We start from the raw sequence: 18,106 nt of genomic DNA, 5'->3' as shown, positions 1-18,106 counted from the left end.
TCTTTAGCTGCAATTTGGGTGCTATTTTGTCACACCCTGATCTGTTTCCCCTGAAAATCCCCATTTTCCCCAGTGTATTTATACCTGTGTTCTCTGTTTGTCTGTTGCCAGTTCGTTTTGTTTCGTGTTTCCCCTCGCTCCTGTCTGTTCTAGTTCCTGTTTTCTAGTTTTTCCTGGTTTTGACCTTTCTGCCTGCCCTGACCCTGAGCCTGCCGGCCGTTCTGTACCTTTTGGACTCTGATCTGGATTACTGACCTCTGCTTACCCTTTGACCTGTCGTTTTGCCTGCACTAGTACTAGTAATACACTTTTGTTACTTCGACACTGTCTGCATCTGGGTCTTACCTGAAACGTGATAGATGTATAAAATTACACATCATAACAATGAGGAAAAAGTAGTCGGCTTGAGGATAAATTCAGACATTATTTATTGTTGAACTCAGCGGGTTTTGTCTGGTTAATAGCCTACACAAATGGGCTGCAATATTCAAGGGAAATTAAATCGAACTTGAAAAACTCCCCTGGTCTCTACATTGCCAACCCAGAAGTCTATATTGCCAACCCGGACAGTCCTTCCTGAAACATTGTGTGTTATATGTCTATTGCGCTGCACACAATTTAAACTCAGTCTTGAATGATAAATGCCAAGATATACCAGAGATAAGGGACTGTTGATATTGCAACCACACAACTCAAACGCCGGTTCACCAGAATGAACGAAAATCTCAAACCGTTTTTTGTTTTTGTTTGTTCAAGCCCTCAAGAACTGTTGTCCTCTAAATATGATAATGTGTTTGATTCTGCCAATTTATTGTCTGGACCCAATAAATTGTACCCAGACGACCTGTCCCCAGATCTTCCTATACAATTCATCTCTTTCTGTAACGTGTGGAGGTCAGTAATTAAGGAGAATGAGAGGCTCAATTAAAGATGTTGCAGAACTGCTGTATTTGAAGCACTCCTCCCTTCTGCCCAGTTTCCCTGATGCTGCGACTGCAATCAAGCTGTTTTTATCCATCTTTTTGAAGGGTTACTGTCAAAATGATTTATTAGGCTACATCCTCAGTAGCTACCGCAGAGTAGCCCAATCTCATAGAGCACCATGGATTATCCCCTCGGTCATTTAGACTTGTCGCATCAAAAACAGCAGTCTTGAAATCTATCCAGAACAAGACGTTCTTTTAGTATCCTGTTCTCCTCTAGTGGTTCAATGATCCAGTCTTTTGAGGCAACGACTTGCTGACACTTTTAACAAATGTGTCAGTCAATTATTATTTAATTATCTTTTACTATGGTGAATAGTTCTCACATTTTATGGCTTTACTGTCTATCTCCAGATTCGACTCCAAAACAGAGGATTCTACCATACTTCTACTAAGGTCAGAAACAGAGGCCCCGGCTACAAGAGTCAACCGTGACCAACTTTACTGGTGACAGACAGGTTACCTAGCTAGTCGGAGCTAGCCAGGGCTAGCCTGCTAATGTTAGCTCTAGGAGATGGTCAAATCCAGCCCAACATGGTGTGGTGAAATATACATGTATTTAATCAGCTACATAGTCATACATAGAGTAAAATATGCATCCCAAATATCGTCTGCATAGCAATGATAGGAGAGACCATGTGAGGATATGACAGAGCCAAGTGACTTGGTGTATAGCGAGAATAGGAGAGGGCCTAGAACTGAGCCCTGGGGGACACCAGTGGTGAGAGCGCGTGGTGCGGAGACGGATTCTCGCCACGCCACCTGGTAGGAGCGACCTGTCAGGTAGGACGCAATCCAAGAGTGAGCCGCGCCGGAGATGCTCAACTCGGAGAGGGTGGAGAGGAGGATCTGATGGTTCACAGTATCAAAGGCAGCAGATAGGTCTAGAAGGATGAGAGCAGAGGAGAGAGAGTTAGATTTAGCAGTGCGGAGAGCCTCCGTGACACAGAGAAGAGCAGTCTCAGTTGAATGACCAGTCTTGAAACCTGACTGATTTGGATTAAGAAGGTCATTCTGAGAGAGATAGCAGGAGAGCTGGCCAAGGACGGCACGTTCAAGAGTTTTGGAGAGGAAAGAAAGAAGGGATACTGGTCTGTAGTTGTTGACATCGGAGGGATCGAGTGTAGGTTTTTTGAGAAGGGGTGCAACTCTCGCTCTCTTGAAGACGGAAGGGACATAGCCAGCGGTCAAGATTGAGTTGATGAGCGAGGTGAGGTAAGGGAGAAGGCCTCCGGAAATGGTCTGGAGAAGAGAGGAGGGGATAGGGTCAAGCGGGCAGGTTGTTGGGCGGCCGGCCGACACAAGTCGCAAGATTTCATCTGGAGAGAGAGGGGAGAAAGAGGTCAAAGCATAGGGTAGGGCAATGTGAGCAGGACCAGCGGTGTCGTTTGACTTAACAAACGAGGATCGGATGTCGTCAACCTTCTTTTCAAAATGGTTGACAAAGTCATCCGCAGAGAGGGAGGAGGGGGGGGGGGGGAGGAGGATTCAGGAGGGAGGAGAAGGTGGCAAAGAGCTTCCTAGGGTTAGAGATAGATGCTTGGAATTTAGAGTGTTAGAAAGTGGCTTTAGCAGCAGAAACAGAGGAAGAAAATTTTGAGAGGAGGGAGTGAAAAGATGCCAGGTCCGCAGGGAGGCTAGTTTTCCTCTATTTCCGCTCGGCTGCCCGGAGCCCTGTTCTGTGAGCTCGCAGTGAGTCGTCAAGCCACGGAGCAGGAGGGGAGGACCGAGCCGGCCGGGAGGATAGGGGACATAGAGAGTCAAAGGATGCAGAAAGGGAGGAGAGGAGGGTTGAGGAGGCAGAATCAGGAGATTGGTTGGGGAAGGATTGAGCAGAGGGAAGAGATGATAGGATGGAAGAGGAGAGAGTAGCAGGAGAGAGAGAGCGAAGGTTGCGACGGCGCAATACCATCTGAGTAGGGGCAGAGTGAGTAGTGTTGGAGGAGAGCGAGAGGGAAAAGGATACAAGGTAGTGGTCGGAGACTTGGAGGGGAGTTGCAGTGAGATTAGTAGAAGAACAGCATCTAGTAAAGATGAGGTCAAGCGTATTGCCTGCCTTGTGAGTAGGGGGGGACATTGAGAGGGTGAGGTCAAAAGAGGAGAGGAGAGGAGTGGAAAGAAGGAGGCAGAGAGGAATGAGTCAAAGGTAGACGTAGGGAGGTTAAAGTCACCCAGAATTGTGAGGGGTGAGCCATCCTCAGGAAAGGAACTTATCAAGGCATCATGCTCATTGATGAACTCTCCAAGGGAACCTGGAGGGCGATAAATGATAAGGATGTTAAGCTTGAAAGGGCTGGTAACTGTGACAGCATGGAATTCAAAGGAGGAGATAGACAGATGGGTCAGGGGAGAAAGAGAGAATGTCAACTTGGGAGAGATGAGGATTCCAGTGCCACCACCCCGCTGACCAGATGCTCTCGGGGTATGCGAGAACACGTGGTCAGACGAGGAGAGAGCAGTAGGAGTAGCAGTGTTTTCTGTGGTAATCCATGTTTCCGTCAGCACCAAGAAGTCGAGGGACTGGAGGGTAGCATAGGCTGAGATGAACTCTGCCTTGTTGGCCGCAGACCGGCAGTTCCAGAGGCTGCCGGAGACCTGGAATTCCACGTGGGTCGTGCGCGCTGGGACCACCTGGTTAGAGTGGCAGCGGCCATGCGGTGTGAAGCGTTTGTGTGGCCTGTGCAGAGAGGAGAGAACAGGGATAGACAGACACATAGTTGACAGGCTACAGGAGAGGCTACGCTAATGCAAAGGAGATTGGAGTGAAAATTAACTAAACAACTGGGGAAGCGAGAGAGCAGGGCCTCCCTCACTAACCATTCACTGAAACACTCAAATATAACTTTTCCAACTTCCACTTTAGAGATTATAATTGATGTAAACTACAGTGGTTCAATGTTTCCAGGAATAGGCTCAAACTTAGTTTATTCAGCTAGGTAACTTGGTACAGTATTCTTCCGTGAAACCCACCCAGTGCACCGTGTCTTATGACGCCGTAGCTAACTAGCATGCTAGCATCCAATAACACACGGTTAGCACCAATACTTGGTTACAACAAACTACCAATGGATCATTCGTGTCCGTGTCTAGTTCCTTTCATAACGCAGAAGTAATTAAACGTTGGCTAGCTAACACAAAGTCAGTCCTGCTAGCTACACAAGTGAACTACACAACTCGAAAGTTCAGAAAGTTAAGTTTACGTTGCAAAAATCTTATTGACTAAAAATGATACAGTACTGCTAGCTGGTAGAGTTGGCTAGCTAGCAGTGGCTGCGTTAACCTTTATCTTTTATCTTTGATACAGAGACAACTATGTAGCTATGTAGCTAGCTAACGTTACACTAATCAAAACGTTCCTTTGTAATGTATTTAGTTTCTACAGTACTGCTAGTTGGTAAAGTTGGCTAGCTAGCAGTGGCTGTGGTGTTGTGGTGTTGACACCGTTTGGAAAACGGCGCGAACGAACGAACGAATACAGCTGGCTAGCTAACCTTGTTAGTTTGTCAAAGTTAGTTTCTCAAAGCTACACCTACAGCTTTAGCTACACCTTTATCCTTGATGCAAAGACAACTATGTAGCTAGCTAGCTAACATTACACTAATCTAATGGTTCCGTTGTAATGTAATGTAATGAAATGTAATATTACCCGCGGAGCTGCCTGGTGACATGCTCGACCAATGTGTTTTAGTCACATCTGGTTTGTTTGTGAAAGTGTTTTTGAATCATTTGTTATGTTTAATAGTATACTCTCTCTTTAATTAAACTCCTCTCCCCCTTCAGTGTTGAGGGTTAAAGTCTTCTCCTCTTTCAGTGTTGAGGGTTAAAGTCTTCTCCCCTTTCAGTGTTGCGTGTTAAAGTCTTCTCCTCTTTCAGTGTTGAGGGTTAAAGTCTTCTCCCCTTTCAGTGTTGAGGGTTAAAGTCTTCTCCTCTTTCAGTGTTGCGTGTTAAAGTCTTCTCCTCTTTCAGTGTTGAGGGTTAAAGTCTTCTCTTTCAGTGTTGAGGGTTAAAGTCTTCTCCTCTTTCAGTGTTGAGGGTTAAAGTCTTCTCCTCTTTCAGTGTTGAGGGTTAAAGTCTTCTCCTCTTTCAGTGTTGAGGGTTAAAGTCTTCTCCTCTTTCAGTGTTGAGGGTTAAAGTCTTCTCCTCTTTCAGTGTTGAGGGTTAAAGTCTTCTCCCCTTTCAGTGTTGAGGGTTAAAGTCTTCTCTCCCTTCAGTGTTGAGTGTTAAAGTCTTCTCCCCTCCCCCTTCAGTGTTGGACATGTGTATTTGGGTGTGTCTCTCTTCTCCTCTTTCAGTGCGTATTTGGGTGTGTCTCTCTCTCCTCCTTCTCCTCTCTAGTTTTCTCTCTGTCGTTCTTTCATTCTCTCCCTTGCAGAGCCAATGATGTGATCGAGTGAGAAGCCTTGCAAAACAAGAAGAGGTTGGGGAGCATTTTTCTCTCTTTCTCCCCCCTCTCTCTCTCTCTCTCTCAATTCAATTCAATTCAAGGGGCTTTATTGGCATGGGAAACATATGTTAACATTGCCAAAGCAATTGAAATGGATAATATACAAAAGTGAAATAAACAATAAAATGAACACTCCACTCTCTCTCTCTCTCTCTCTCTCTCTCTCTCTCTCACACACACACACACTGATTTCTTCCTGCACACAACTGAGAGACACCATCTAATCTCCCAGAGCTACTACTCAACACTGACTCACACACACACACACACACACACACACACACACACACACACACACACACACACACACACACACACACACACACACACACACACACACACACACACACACACACACACACCCACTCACACACAGAAGAAGATCCCACACACACACACACACACACATCCACACACAAACACACACCCATATTCCGAGTCAGTGGATCTAGATTCTCTCTCTCTGCCTGTGTTTCTGTGTTTCTGTTGGAAGATGCTCTGCTGGGAGTTGTGTCTGACCCTGCTCCTCTGGGCTCTTCCTGTGAGGACTATCCCTTCCACCAACATCAAGATCACACACGGTGAGTACTACTATTTAGGTGTGGCGGCTGCGGCGGTAAACAAACGTTTGGGGGAGGAAGGTGTGCTTCCTCTGTGTATAGTCATTGAAGAAGATCAAATCAAATCACATTTTATTTGTCTCATCCGCCGAATACAACAGGTGTAGACCTTATTGTGAAATGCTTACTTACAAGCCCTTAACCTACAATCCAGTTTTAAGAAAAATAAGTGTTAAGAAAGTATTTATTAAAATAAACTGAAGTAAAATAAACCCAATGTATCCCTGGTAGTCCTTGGTATCCTAGAAGGGAAAAGGTGATAGCATCTTCCAATGCTCTATCTACAGTCACTCAGATTGGGTTAGTTAGTTAGTTAGTTAGTTAGTTAGTTAGTTAGTTAGTTAGTTAGTTAGTTAGTTAGTTAGTTAGTTAGACAGTTAGTCAGTTAGTTAGTTAGCTTGTGATTATGTGATTATTATTATTATGTGACCCTGCTGGTCATCTATGAACATTTGAATATCTTGGCCATGTATTGTTATAATCTCTTCTTCCTAGGTTTCTGCCTTTCTAGGGAGTTTTTCCTAGCCACCGTGCTTCTACACCTGCATTGCTTGCTGTTTGGGGTTTCAGGCTGGGTTTCTGTACAGCACTTTGACATCGGCTGATGTAAGAAGGGCTATATAAATACATTTGATTGATTGATTGGTCAGTTAGTTAGTTAGTTTGTTAGTTAGTTTATTTGTTTGTTTGTTAGTTAACCACCCGGGCTGAGGAACCAGGCTTCCAGCAGAACCAGAGGATCAGGGGGCATGAGCAGGGAGCCAACCTGACCACAGGGCTCCTTTCTAGGGCAGCTGGAGGGAGAGACCGCCTAGGGCTAGGGCTGGTGGAGCTAGAGACTAGATGCATGTTCTCATATAGAAATTGAATGACTACATGCCTATACTGTGACATGTACAGTCTTTAAAACCTTTATTTGATATTTCTAGATGTATCTTATTTGTGTTACAATGTCTTGTTTCTAATTAGCAGTTTTTCTCCCTCGTTACTCAAGACTGTTGTGTCTGTGTTTACTGTTTAGTTGTAATATTTCAAGAGATTTATAGACTGTTGTGTCTGTGTTTACTGTTTAGTTGTAATATTTCAAGAGATTTATAGACTGTTGTGTCTGTGTTTACTGTTTAGTTGTAATATTTCAAGAGATTTATAGACTGTTGTGTCTGTGTTTACTGTTTAGTTGTGATATTTCAAGAGATTTATAGACTGTTGTGTCTGTGTTTACTGTTTAGTTGTGATATTTCAAGAGATTTATAGACTGTTGTGTCTGTGTTTACTGTTTAGTTGTGATATTTCAAGAGATTTATAGACTGTTGTGTCTGTGTTTACTGTTTAGTTGTAATATTTCAAGAGATTTATAGACTGTTGTGTCTGTGTTTACTGTTTAGTTGTGATATTTCAAGAGATTTATAAACTGCCTTTTGTCATTTCTTTAACTTGAAGAAATCCTATTTCCTATTTGATACATTGGACTTGTTGTTTCTTCTTCTCCTTGGAGGCTGGATCTAATCTAACTGGTTTTGATAAAAGAAGAAGAATTGAACTGACATGTTTGAAGCTGTTGTGAGAGTTTAGTTGGGGTATCTGGAGTGTATTGGAAAGCAAGCGGGAACAGAGATGTGTAGTTTCAGGAGAAAGTCTGCTATCTGTGTCTCTGCCATGCACCTCTATTTAGATTTCTAGGGAGAGTATGGTCGTTCACCTGACGACCGGGGTCAGCCTGCAGGCGCCCGTCCCGCCACAAGGAGTCGCTAGAGTGCGATGAGCCAAGTAAAGCCCCCCTGGCCAAACCCTCCCCTAACCCAGATGACCCTGGGCCAATTGTGCGCCGCCCTATGAAACTCCCGATCACGGCCGGTTGTGATACAGCCCGGGATCGACCCCGGGTCTGTAGTGACACCTCTAGCACTGCGGTGCCTTAGACCCCAGCGCCACTCAGGAGGCCCTAGTCTGAACATGTTAAGAGAAGTGCAACCTGTTCTCCTTCAACATACACAGTAACAGAGTACCTGAAAGTCTAAATTTGGTGAAGGGATACAGAGTAACTGAAAGTATTGGTGAAGAGATACAGAGTAACTGAAAGTATTGGTGAAGGGATACAGAGTAACTGAAAGTATTGGTGAAGAGATACAGAGTAACTGAAAGTATTGGTGAAGGGATACAGAGTAACTGTGTCACGTTGGTATAAAGGGATCGGGAGACAGGCGCAGGAATGCGTAATAGGGGTTTTTATTTCCCAAATTACAGAGTGACGTGTAAAGGCACGGGGACGAAGACCACACAAACACGTATACAAAACACAGGGCTGAAACCCAAACAAAAGAGCGAGGAGTACCTTGAATAAATACACAATTGCACAATGATTCCACACAGGACGAGACCCGTAATCATCAGCACAATATAAGCGGCACGAAAGCCAAAACAACACAGAACAGGTACTCAAACGAACCAACGGACATTGGAACAATAATCGACCGGACAATGGTGAACAAAGGGCACACTTACAGTATACAATTACTAATGAATGGGAATAGGGACCAGGTGTGTGTAATTACAGTTCCGGAGGGATCCGTGACGAACTGAAAGTCTTGGTGAAGTGATACAGTGTAACTGATAGTCTTGGTGAAGTGATACAGTGTAACTGATAGTCTTGGTGAAGTGATACAGTGTAACTGATAGTCTTGGTGAAGTGATACAGTGTAACTGATAGTCTTGGTGAAGTGATACAGTGTAACGGATAGTCTTGGTGAAGTGATACAGTGTAACTGATAGCTTTGGTGAAGTGATACAGTGTAACTGATAGTCTTGGTGAAGTGATACAGTGTAACGGATAGTCTTGGTGAAGTGTAACGGATAGTCTTGGTGAAGTGATACAGTGTAACTGATAGTCTACCTTTGGGTAAGTGCATAAACGCGTGACAATTTAGTATTTATTAGGATCCCCATTAGCCGCTGCAAAAGCATCAGCTGCTCTTCCTGGGGTCTTGGTCCTCATGAAACATAACATAGTACAGAACATTATTAGTCAAGGACTGAAATACATACATTTAAAATGTCACCCATAGCCCACAATGATGAGGTTATCACTTCAGAATATAGACAACTTTTGGAAAATACTTCTGTAAACGTTGGGACAGGAGTGCTGCAGTCTAACTTGATAATGAACATGACAAGGAAAACATTGAATGAGGAGTATTCACAATTACTTAAGAGCAGTGTAACATTCTCTTTCAACATTTTAGTTACATATGGTATCCTCCCTCCCTCCCCCACTCTCTCTTACCTCCCCCTCTCTCGCCTCTCTCCCCTTCCCATCTCCTGACCCCCTCCCTCCCCTTCCCTTCCCTTCCCTTCCCTTCCCTTCCCTTCCCTTCCCTTCCCTTCCCTTCCCTTCCCTTCCCTTCCCTTCCCTTCCCTTCCCTTCCCTTCCCTTCCTTCCCTTCCCTTCCCTTCCTTCCCTTCCCTTCCCTTCCCTTCCCTCCCCTCCCCTCCCCTCCCCTCCCCTCCCCTTCGCTCCCCTTCCCTTCCCTCCCTCCCTCCCTCCCCCAGCCTTCCCCCTCCAGTTGCCAGAACCAAGCCATCCCGTCACCTGTCCGTTGTTCTGGACTGAGTTTGAAGGTCACTGCTACCGTTTCTTCCCCATGAACCGGACCTGGGCTGAGGCTGACCTGTACTGCGCTGAATTCTCCAATGGTCTCAAGTCTGCCAAACTCACCTCCGTACACAGGTGAGAGGGATACCTGTCCATATACACACACAAAGGTCCACACACTGCCACGCTACAGGTGAGAGGATACACACACACACACACACACACACACACACACACACACACACACACACACACACACACACACACACACACACACACACACACACACACACACACACACACACACACACACACACACCTCTCTCTAACTCTAACCATCCCTTGTCTGAGTTTTCAGCTGGGAGGAGAATGTGTTTGTCTACGATCTCGTCAACAGCCGTATCCCAGGGATACCAACAGACATATGGATCGGCCTTCACGACAGGAGACAGGTGAGCACTGAGGGTTCAAACATTCCAGGATCTTTCCCAGAACTCCCAGGATTCTGGATTTCCTGCTTATTTCCTCCCAATTCCCGGAATCTTCTGGGTAGTTTTCCAGAAACCCTATTAAGCACCACTGGCAGGATAATCACCTCCTCAAACGCGTGTTGTCGACAAACACGCTGTACTTGTCTTTTTAAGGTAATATACTCTGGAGCTGACATCTGCAGCAGTTATCGTGAATTCAATCTCTGCAGATGTCTCCTCAGACGTTATTCCCTTGTAATACAAAGAATCTTCCAACTAGGATTTATGGAAAACCAGGACATTTTGGGAAAGTCACCTGAAATTTTGCAACCCTACTTATACTCAATGATTTACATACAGTACCAGTCAAACGTTTGGACACACCTACTCATTCAAGGGTTTTTCTTTATTTTTACTATTTCCTACATTGTAGAATAATAGTGATATCAGAACTATGAAATAACACATATGGAATCAAGTAGTAACCAAAAATGTGTTAAACAAATTAAAACGGATTTTAGATTTTAGATTCTTCAAAGTAGCCACCCTTTGCCTTGATGACAGCTTTTCACATTCTTGACATTCTCTCAACCAGCTTCATCTGGAATGCTTTTCCCAGAGTCTTGAAGGAGTTCACACATATGCTGAGCACTTGTTGGCTGCTTTTCCTTCACTCTGCACTCCAACTCTTCCCAAACCATCTCAATTGGGTTGAGGTCGGGTGGTTGTGGAGGCCAGGTCATCTGATGCAGCACTCCATCACTCTCCTTCTTGGTCAAATAGCCCTTACACAGCCTGGAGGTGTGTTGGGTCATTTTCCTGTTGAAAAACAAATGATATTCTCACTAAGTGCAAACCAGATGGGATGGCGTATTGCTGCAGAATGCTGTGGTAGCCATGCTGGTTAAGTGTGCCTTGAATTCTAAATAAATCACAGACAGTGTCACCAGCAAAGCCAGACAAACACCATCACACCTCCTCCTCCATGCTTCACGTTGGGAACCACGCATGCGGAGATCATCCATTCACCTACTCTGTGTCTCACAAATAGACGGCGGTTGGAACCAAAAATATGGACTTGGTCTTTTACCAAAAAGGGCTATTTTCTGTATTGACTGACCTTCCTGTCTTAAAGTAATGATGGACTGTCATTTGTCTTAGCTTTTTTGAGCTGTTCTTGCCATAATATGGACTTGGTCTTTTACCAAATAGGGCTATCTTCTGTATACCACCCCTACCTTGTCACAACACAACTGATTGGCTGAAAGAAGGAAAGAAATTACACAAATTAACTTTTAACAAGGCACACATGTTAATAGAAATGCATTCCAGGTGACTACCTCATGAAGCTGGTTGAGAGAATGCCAAGAGTGTACAAAGCTGTCATCAAGGCAAAGGCTGGCTACTTTGAAGAATCTCAAATCTCAAATATATTTTGATTTGTTTAACACTTTCTTGGTTACTACATGATTCCTTATGTGTTATTTCATAGTTTTGATGTCTTAACTATTATTCTACAATGTAGAAAATTAAAACCCTGTGTTGAAAACGCTGTGCCTCCTCGGCACTAGAATAGATTTAGGAAGTTATATAAATGCATGTATTCATGTTTACATTCGTTTTGGACACTTTCATTATTTTACAGGCACCTTAATGCCTACTGTTAGAGTATATTATGTGTACATAAAAATGTAAAATGAAAAAATATATAAAAAACATTTTCCTTAAAGTAAACATTTTATAGATTACTATTCATCTACCCAGCAAACCAAAATTGTTTTTGTGAAAGTTCCCAGAGCATTCGTTAGTGTCACGCTTATCGACGGTGAAGGAGGAGCAAAACGCAGCAGGCATGCGGTTGTTCATTTTGAACATTTATTCACTCCAAAATGAACACAAAATAGCAAAAGAGAATGAACGATAAACTGACAGTCCTGTAATGTAGACATACACGGAACAAACACACCCTAATATATGGGACTCTCAATCAAAGGCAAATAGACAACACCTGCCTTCAACTGAGAGTCCCAACCCCAATTAACCAAACATAGAAACAGACACACTAGACTAAACATAGAATACATGAAAACCAAACAGTGCCCAAAAACCCCGGAATACTTAAATCAAATGCCCCTTCAACAAACACACCACCCCGAACCACATAAAACGAATACCCTCTGCCACGTCCTGACCAAACCACAATACCAACTAACCTTATACTGGCCAGGACGTGACAGTTAGGTTGCGGCAAATGTTCTCATAAGACAAAAACTATCCAGTTGTGCAATTGATTAGACAATGTTTGTGTAAAACGTTTGTCTGATGTTTCCAGAACGTTCCCACTCACATTAAGTTGTGGCAGTGTGTTCTAAAAACATTATTACATCATCTGGAAACCTAATGAGAACGTTTGGGGAATTTTTCTTTGGTGATTGTTACAGATGTTGTGTATTACGTTTTAGTGAACGTTAGAACGTTCCAATGATATTTAATTTAAAACGTTTTCTGAATAATTATTTGAATGTTTTTGGGACGTTATAATCCTAATGTTAGATAAAACCCCAACTAGAAATTCATGGAAATCTAAGCTAATGTTCTACGAACGTTCCCAGTTTGCTGGATATGCTAATAGACCCCAGAGGGTTTACTTCTAACAGTACCAAAAATTAGAACAGGTCATGGTAGAAATAGTTTTAGTTACTTAGCTCCTTGGTCCTGGAATTCACTCCTGAACATTTTAAAATTTGATTATCTAGTTTCGTTGGTGGAGTTTAAACACTTGATCGATGTATATATCATAGAAGAGTGTAACTGTCTTTAGGACAGCTGTTTTTAGTCAAGACTCGTGTTTTTAACGTAAAATGTTTTTGTTGTACTGTCTGTGTGTTTATAGTTGTGTTTAATGTTGTGTTCGTGTATGTAAGTTGTTTTGTCTGAAACATTGTTCCCTCTGCTGCTATTGGACCAGGTCTCTCTTGGAAAAGAGATGTTATCTCAATGAAAAAAACCTGTATAAATAACGGTCCAATAAAAATAACAGGGGCCTGTCAGTCCAGCTCTATAGGAAGCCAGTCTGATGTAGATATTTCACTCTAGCACTCAAAGGCTGGTTCATTAACCCACTGCTGGTAAACCCAATACAGAGTCACCAAGCCATCACCAACAGAGGTAGAGAACCTAGACTGAGTCTACGTCCCAAATGGCACCCCTTATTCCTATAGTACTCTACTGTTGATCAGAGGAGAGCTAGTCTCTGGTCAAATGTAATGCACTTACGGAGGGAATAGGAAGCCATTTAGGATGCACCCCAGGTGTGTTTGGTTTAGCCAGGGTTGGTGTTGATTAGCACTAATATGATCCAGTCTGTATATCTGTTGCCTGAACTCACTACAGAATGTTTTATTGGACCAGGGTAGAAGTTCCCTCTTTACGAATAGATCTAGGATCAGTTTACCCTTCCCCCTATCCTAACCTTAACCGTTAGGGGTAAAACACTAAGCTGTCCCCAGATCAGTAGTGTTTGTAACCTAGGGTGTTTGAACCAGCCATCATAACTACTGTGCAACTGTCATGGGAACAGCTAACAGGACATATCTGACCTGCAAACCTCTTATTTACTTTCCAAATTGCCTAAAATGAGTTTACAGTTGAGAGTTAGGGTAGAGTCAGAGTTAGGGTAGAGTCAGAGTTAGGGTAGAGTCAGAGTTAGGGTAGAGTCAGAGTCAGGGTAGAGTCAGAGTCAGGGTAGAGTCAGAGTTAGGGTAGAGTCAGAGTCAGGGTAGAGTCAGAGTCAGGGTAGAGTCAGAGTCAGGGTAGAGTCAGAGTCACGGTAGAGTCAGAGTTAGGGTAGAGTCAGAGTCAGGGTAGAGTCAGAGTTAGGGTAGAGTCAGAGTTAGGGTAGAGTCAGAGTCAGAGTCAGGGTAGAGTCAGAGTCAGGGTAGAGTCAGAGTTAGGGTAGAGTCAGAGTCAGGGTAGAGTCAGAGTTAGGGTAGTCAGAGTCAGGGTAGAGTCAGAGTTAGGGTAGAGTCAGAGTTAGGGTAGAGTCAGAGTTAGGGTAGAGTCAGAGTCAGGGTAGAGTCAGAGTCAGGGTAGAGTCAGAGTCACGGTAGAGTCAGAGTTAGGGTAGAGTCAGAGTCAGGGTAGAGTCAGAGTTAGGGTAGAGTCAGAGTTAGGGTAGAGTCAGAGTTAGGGTAGAGTCAGAGTTAGGGTAGAGTCAGAGTCAGGGTAGAGTCAGAGTTAGGGTAGAGTCAGAGTTTAGGTAAGGCTCAGTTTTAGGTTTTAGCTAAACTTCCCTTTTCATTAAGCAGTCTGCCCAGGTTGTTATATGTACCATGTCATACTATTCCTGACTATAGGAGGGCACTCTGGAGTGGACCGACGGCAGTAACTATGAATACAGCTACTGGGATGGCAACCAGCCTGACGATGGCATACACCGTATCCCTGAAGAGGAAGACTGTGTCGAGATCTGGTACAGGCAGAACAGCGGTGAGACACACACAGGCGCAATAAGCATAAACACACACAGGCAGTCAATAACGCATACACACAGTGTATTACCCAATAAAACATGATTGAGCCTGGGGATGACCTAAAGGTTAATGATGGAGCCAGGGGATGACCTAAAGGTTCATGATTGAGCCTTGGGATGACCTAAAGGTTAATGATTGAGCCTGGGGATGACCTAAAGGTTCTCTTAATTGGTCGTTTCGGATGTGTTTCTCTGAGTTTCTGTCCAAGTATGTGTCCCTGGTGATCACACACACACACACACACACACACACACACACACACACACACACACACACACACACACACACACACACACACACACACACACACACACACACACACACACACACACACACACACACACACACACACACACACACACACACACGTTCACAATCATATGCATAGCAGGGACACACACTAGTAAAGAAACTCAGAGAAACAGGCCTGCAAGGTGGGACGCCCAGGGAGGTTAAATGGCCAGGCCTAGTCAACAGCCAGTGGAATCGCGTGGCACGAAATACAAATACCTCATAAATGCTATAACTTCAATTTCTCAAACATATGACTATTTTACACCATTTTAAAGACAAGACTCTCGTTAATCTAACCACACTGTCCGATTTCAAAAAGGCTTTACAGCGAAAGCAAAACATTAGATTATGTCAGGAGAGTACCCTGCCAAAAAGAATCACACAGCCATTTTCAAAGCAAGCCTATACAGTGGGGCAAAAAAGTATTTAGTGAGCCACCATTTGTGCAAGTTCTCCCACTTAAAAATATGAGAGAGGCCTGCAATTTTCATCATATGTACACTTCAACTATGACAGACAAAATGAGGAAGAAAAAAATACTTATTTTCCACCATAATTTGCAAATAAATTCATAAAAAATCCTACAATGTGATTTTCTGGATTTCTTTTTCTCATTTTGTCTGTCATAGTTGACATGTACCTATGATGAAAATTACAGGCCTCTCTCATCTTTTTAAGTGGGAGAACTTACACAATTGGTGGCTGACTAAATACTTTTTTGCCCCAATGTATGTCATAAAAACCAAAACCACAGCTAAATGCAGCACTAACCTTTGATGATCTTCATCAGATGACACACCTAGGACATTATGTTATACAATGCATGCGTGTTTTGTTCAATCAAGTTCATATTTATATCAAAAACCAGCTTTTTACATTAGCATGTGACGTTCAGAACTAGCATACCCACCGAAAACTTCCGGTGAATTTACTTAATTACTCACGATTAACATTCACAAAATACATAACAATTATTTTAAGAATTATAGATACAGAACTCCTTTATGCAATCGCGGTGTCCGATTTTAAAATAGCTTTTCGGCGAAAGCACATTTTGGAATATTCTGAGTAGATAGCCCGGCCATCACGGCTAGCTAATTTGACACCCACCAAGTTTGGCCCTCACCAAACTCAGATTTACTATAAGAAAAATTGGATTACCTTTGCTGTTCTTCGTCAGAATGCACTCCCAGGAATTCTACTTCAACAACAAATGTTGTTTTGGTTCCAAATAATCCATAGTTATATTGAAATAGCTCCGTTTTGTTCATGCGTTCAGGTAACTATCCGAAGGGTGACGCGCGAGCGCATTTCGTGACAAAAAAATTCAAAATATTCCATTACCGTACTTCGAAGCATGTCAAACGCTGTTTAAAATAAATTTTTATGTGATTTTTCTCGTAAAATAGCGATAATATTCCAACCAGGCGACGTTGGATTCGTTCAAAGAGAGAAAGAAAAACATGGAGAATTCACATGTTCTCACAAAAACTCCTGCTGTTTTTTGCCCAGAGCCTGGAGAGACGTCATTCCACTTTCTGGCGCCTTCTGAGAGCCAATGGAAGCCTTAGAAAATGTCACGTTACAGCAGAGATGCTGTATTTTTGATAGAGATGCCAATGAAGGAGAACAAATTGTCAGACAGGGCAATTATATGCATATTCTCGTTTCTGGGCAAGAGTAGTAACCAGTTTAAATCGGGTACGTTTTTTATCCGGCCGTGCAAATACTGCCCCCTAGCCCCAACAGGTTTTAAGAGCCTTTATGCCAGAACCCCCATCAGGCCTTGCTGTTATACCAGGCATCTATAATCACTATCATGTCTCCCTTGTTGGGTAATAAACTGTGTGTATCATTAGGACAACTGGGTGCCAGAACAGACACCTGTCTAATGAGTCACACACACAAACACACACACACACGCATTAACTCACACACACATACACACACACACACACACACACACACACACACACACACACACACACACACACACACACACACACACACACACACACACACACACACACACACACAAACAACACGCACACACATCCGTAGCTGATGAGTCAGTCAATCAGTTTGTTATAGTGTTGTTTTTGTCTCTAACAGCGCTGTGTGTGTGTGTGCTTGTGTGTGTGTGTATGTGTGTGTGTGTGTGTGTGTGTGTGTGTGTGTGTGTGTGTGTGTGTGTGTGTGTGTGTTTCTGACAGCACTAAGGTCCTGGAATGATAACAGCTGTGACAAAGCCTTTCCCTTCGTTTGCAAGATCCCCACAGTGGACAACTAGACCTCCAGGGTCCAACACTAACGCACGCACGCACGCACGCACGCACGCACGCACGCACGCACGCACGCACGCACGCACGCACACACACACACACACACACACACACACACACACACACACACACACACACACACACACACACACACACACACACACACACACACACAGAGCCCCACTGAAAACGATGATATTGGGGAACTTTCTCGCTGCTGTTCTTACCTTCTACTTCATCATCCTCCCTCTCTTCTTATCCTCCCTCCCTCACTCCTCCCTCTCTTCTTCTCCATCAACTCTCCCTCTCTCCTCCCTCCATCCTTCCTCTCTTCCCTGCCTCCCTCAACCCTCCCTCTCTTCTACTCCTCCCTCATTCCTCCCTCTCTTCTTCTCCTCCCTTAACTCTCCCTGCCTCCTATAGTATAATGCACTAGGTATTTAATAGGGTGTCATTCAGGACATCACACACAGAGGAACACATGGGACTTATCATGTGAAGGCCAGTCATCAACCTTCCTTCCCTCCCTCCCTCCCTCCCTCCCTCCCTCCCTCCCTCCCTCCCTCCCTCCCTCCCTCCCTCCCTCCCTCCCTCCCTCCCTCCCTCCCTCTTCCGCATCACTTAACTAACCTCCCTCCCTCCTTCCTTCCTCCCTCCCTCCTTCCATCCATCCCATCCATCCATCCATCCATCCTTCCTTCCTTCCTTCCTTCCTTCCTTCCTTCCTTCCTTCCATCCTTCCATCCTTCCTTCCTTCCTTCCTTCCTTCCTTCCTTCCTTCCTTCCTTCCTTCCTTCCTTCCTTCCTTCCTTCCTTCCTTCCTTCCTTCCTTCCTTCCTTCCTTCCTTCCTTCCTTCCCTCAATCCCTTCTTCCATCCCTCCTTTGCTTTTC

The 18,106-nt window shown here is 44.0% G+C and overlaps 1 protein-coding gene across 1 annotated transcript; it reads left to right on the top strand.

The window, feature by feature from the left end:
- The first annotated feature begins 5,847 nt into the window (after window positions 1-5,847).
- LOC106593612 (C-type lectin domain family 19 member A) lies at window positions 5,848-17,763 on the top strand. Its single transcript, XM_045719640.1, has 5 exons — window positions 5,848-6,008; window positions 9,594-9,771; window positions 9,995-10,088; window positions 14,462-14,594; window positions 17,146-17,763. Exons 1-5 carry the CDS (start codon window positions 5,921-5,923, stop codon window positions 17,220-17,222), a joined length of 570 nt encoding a protein of 189 aa, XP_045575596.1. The 5' UTR covers window positions 5,848-5,920; the 3' UTR covers window positions 17,223-17,763.
- The last annotated feature ends 343 nt before the right edge of the window (window positions 17,764-18,106 follow it).

Source organism: Salmo salar, chromosome ssa06 (assembly GCF_905237065.1).
Source record: "Salmo salar chromosome ssa06, Ssal_v3.1, whole genome shotgun sequence".
NCBI lineage: Eukaryota > Metazoa > Chordata > Actinopteri > Salmoniformes > Salmonidae > Salmo > Salmo salar.
Note: the sequence above shows the minus strand (reverse complement) of the source record. Positions and strands in the feature narration are given on the sequence as shown.

Excerpts from the sequence above, each read along its gene's own strand:
- LOC106593612 (XM_045719640.1), top strand. The coding sequence starts at position 5,921 with ATGCTCTGCTGGGAGTTGTGTCTGACCCTGCTCCTCTGGGCTCTTCCT. Across the intron at positions 10,089-14,461 it reads GCCTTCACGACAGGAGACAG|GAGGGCACTCTGGAGTGGAC; the intron begins GTGAGCACTGAG and ends TCCTGACTATAG. Across the intron at positions 14,595-17,145 it reads CTGGTACAGGCAGAACAGCG|CACTAAGGTCCTGGAATGAT; the intron begins GTGAGACACACA and ends TGTTTCTGACAG.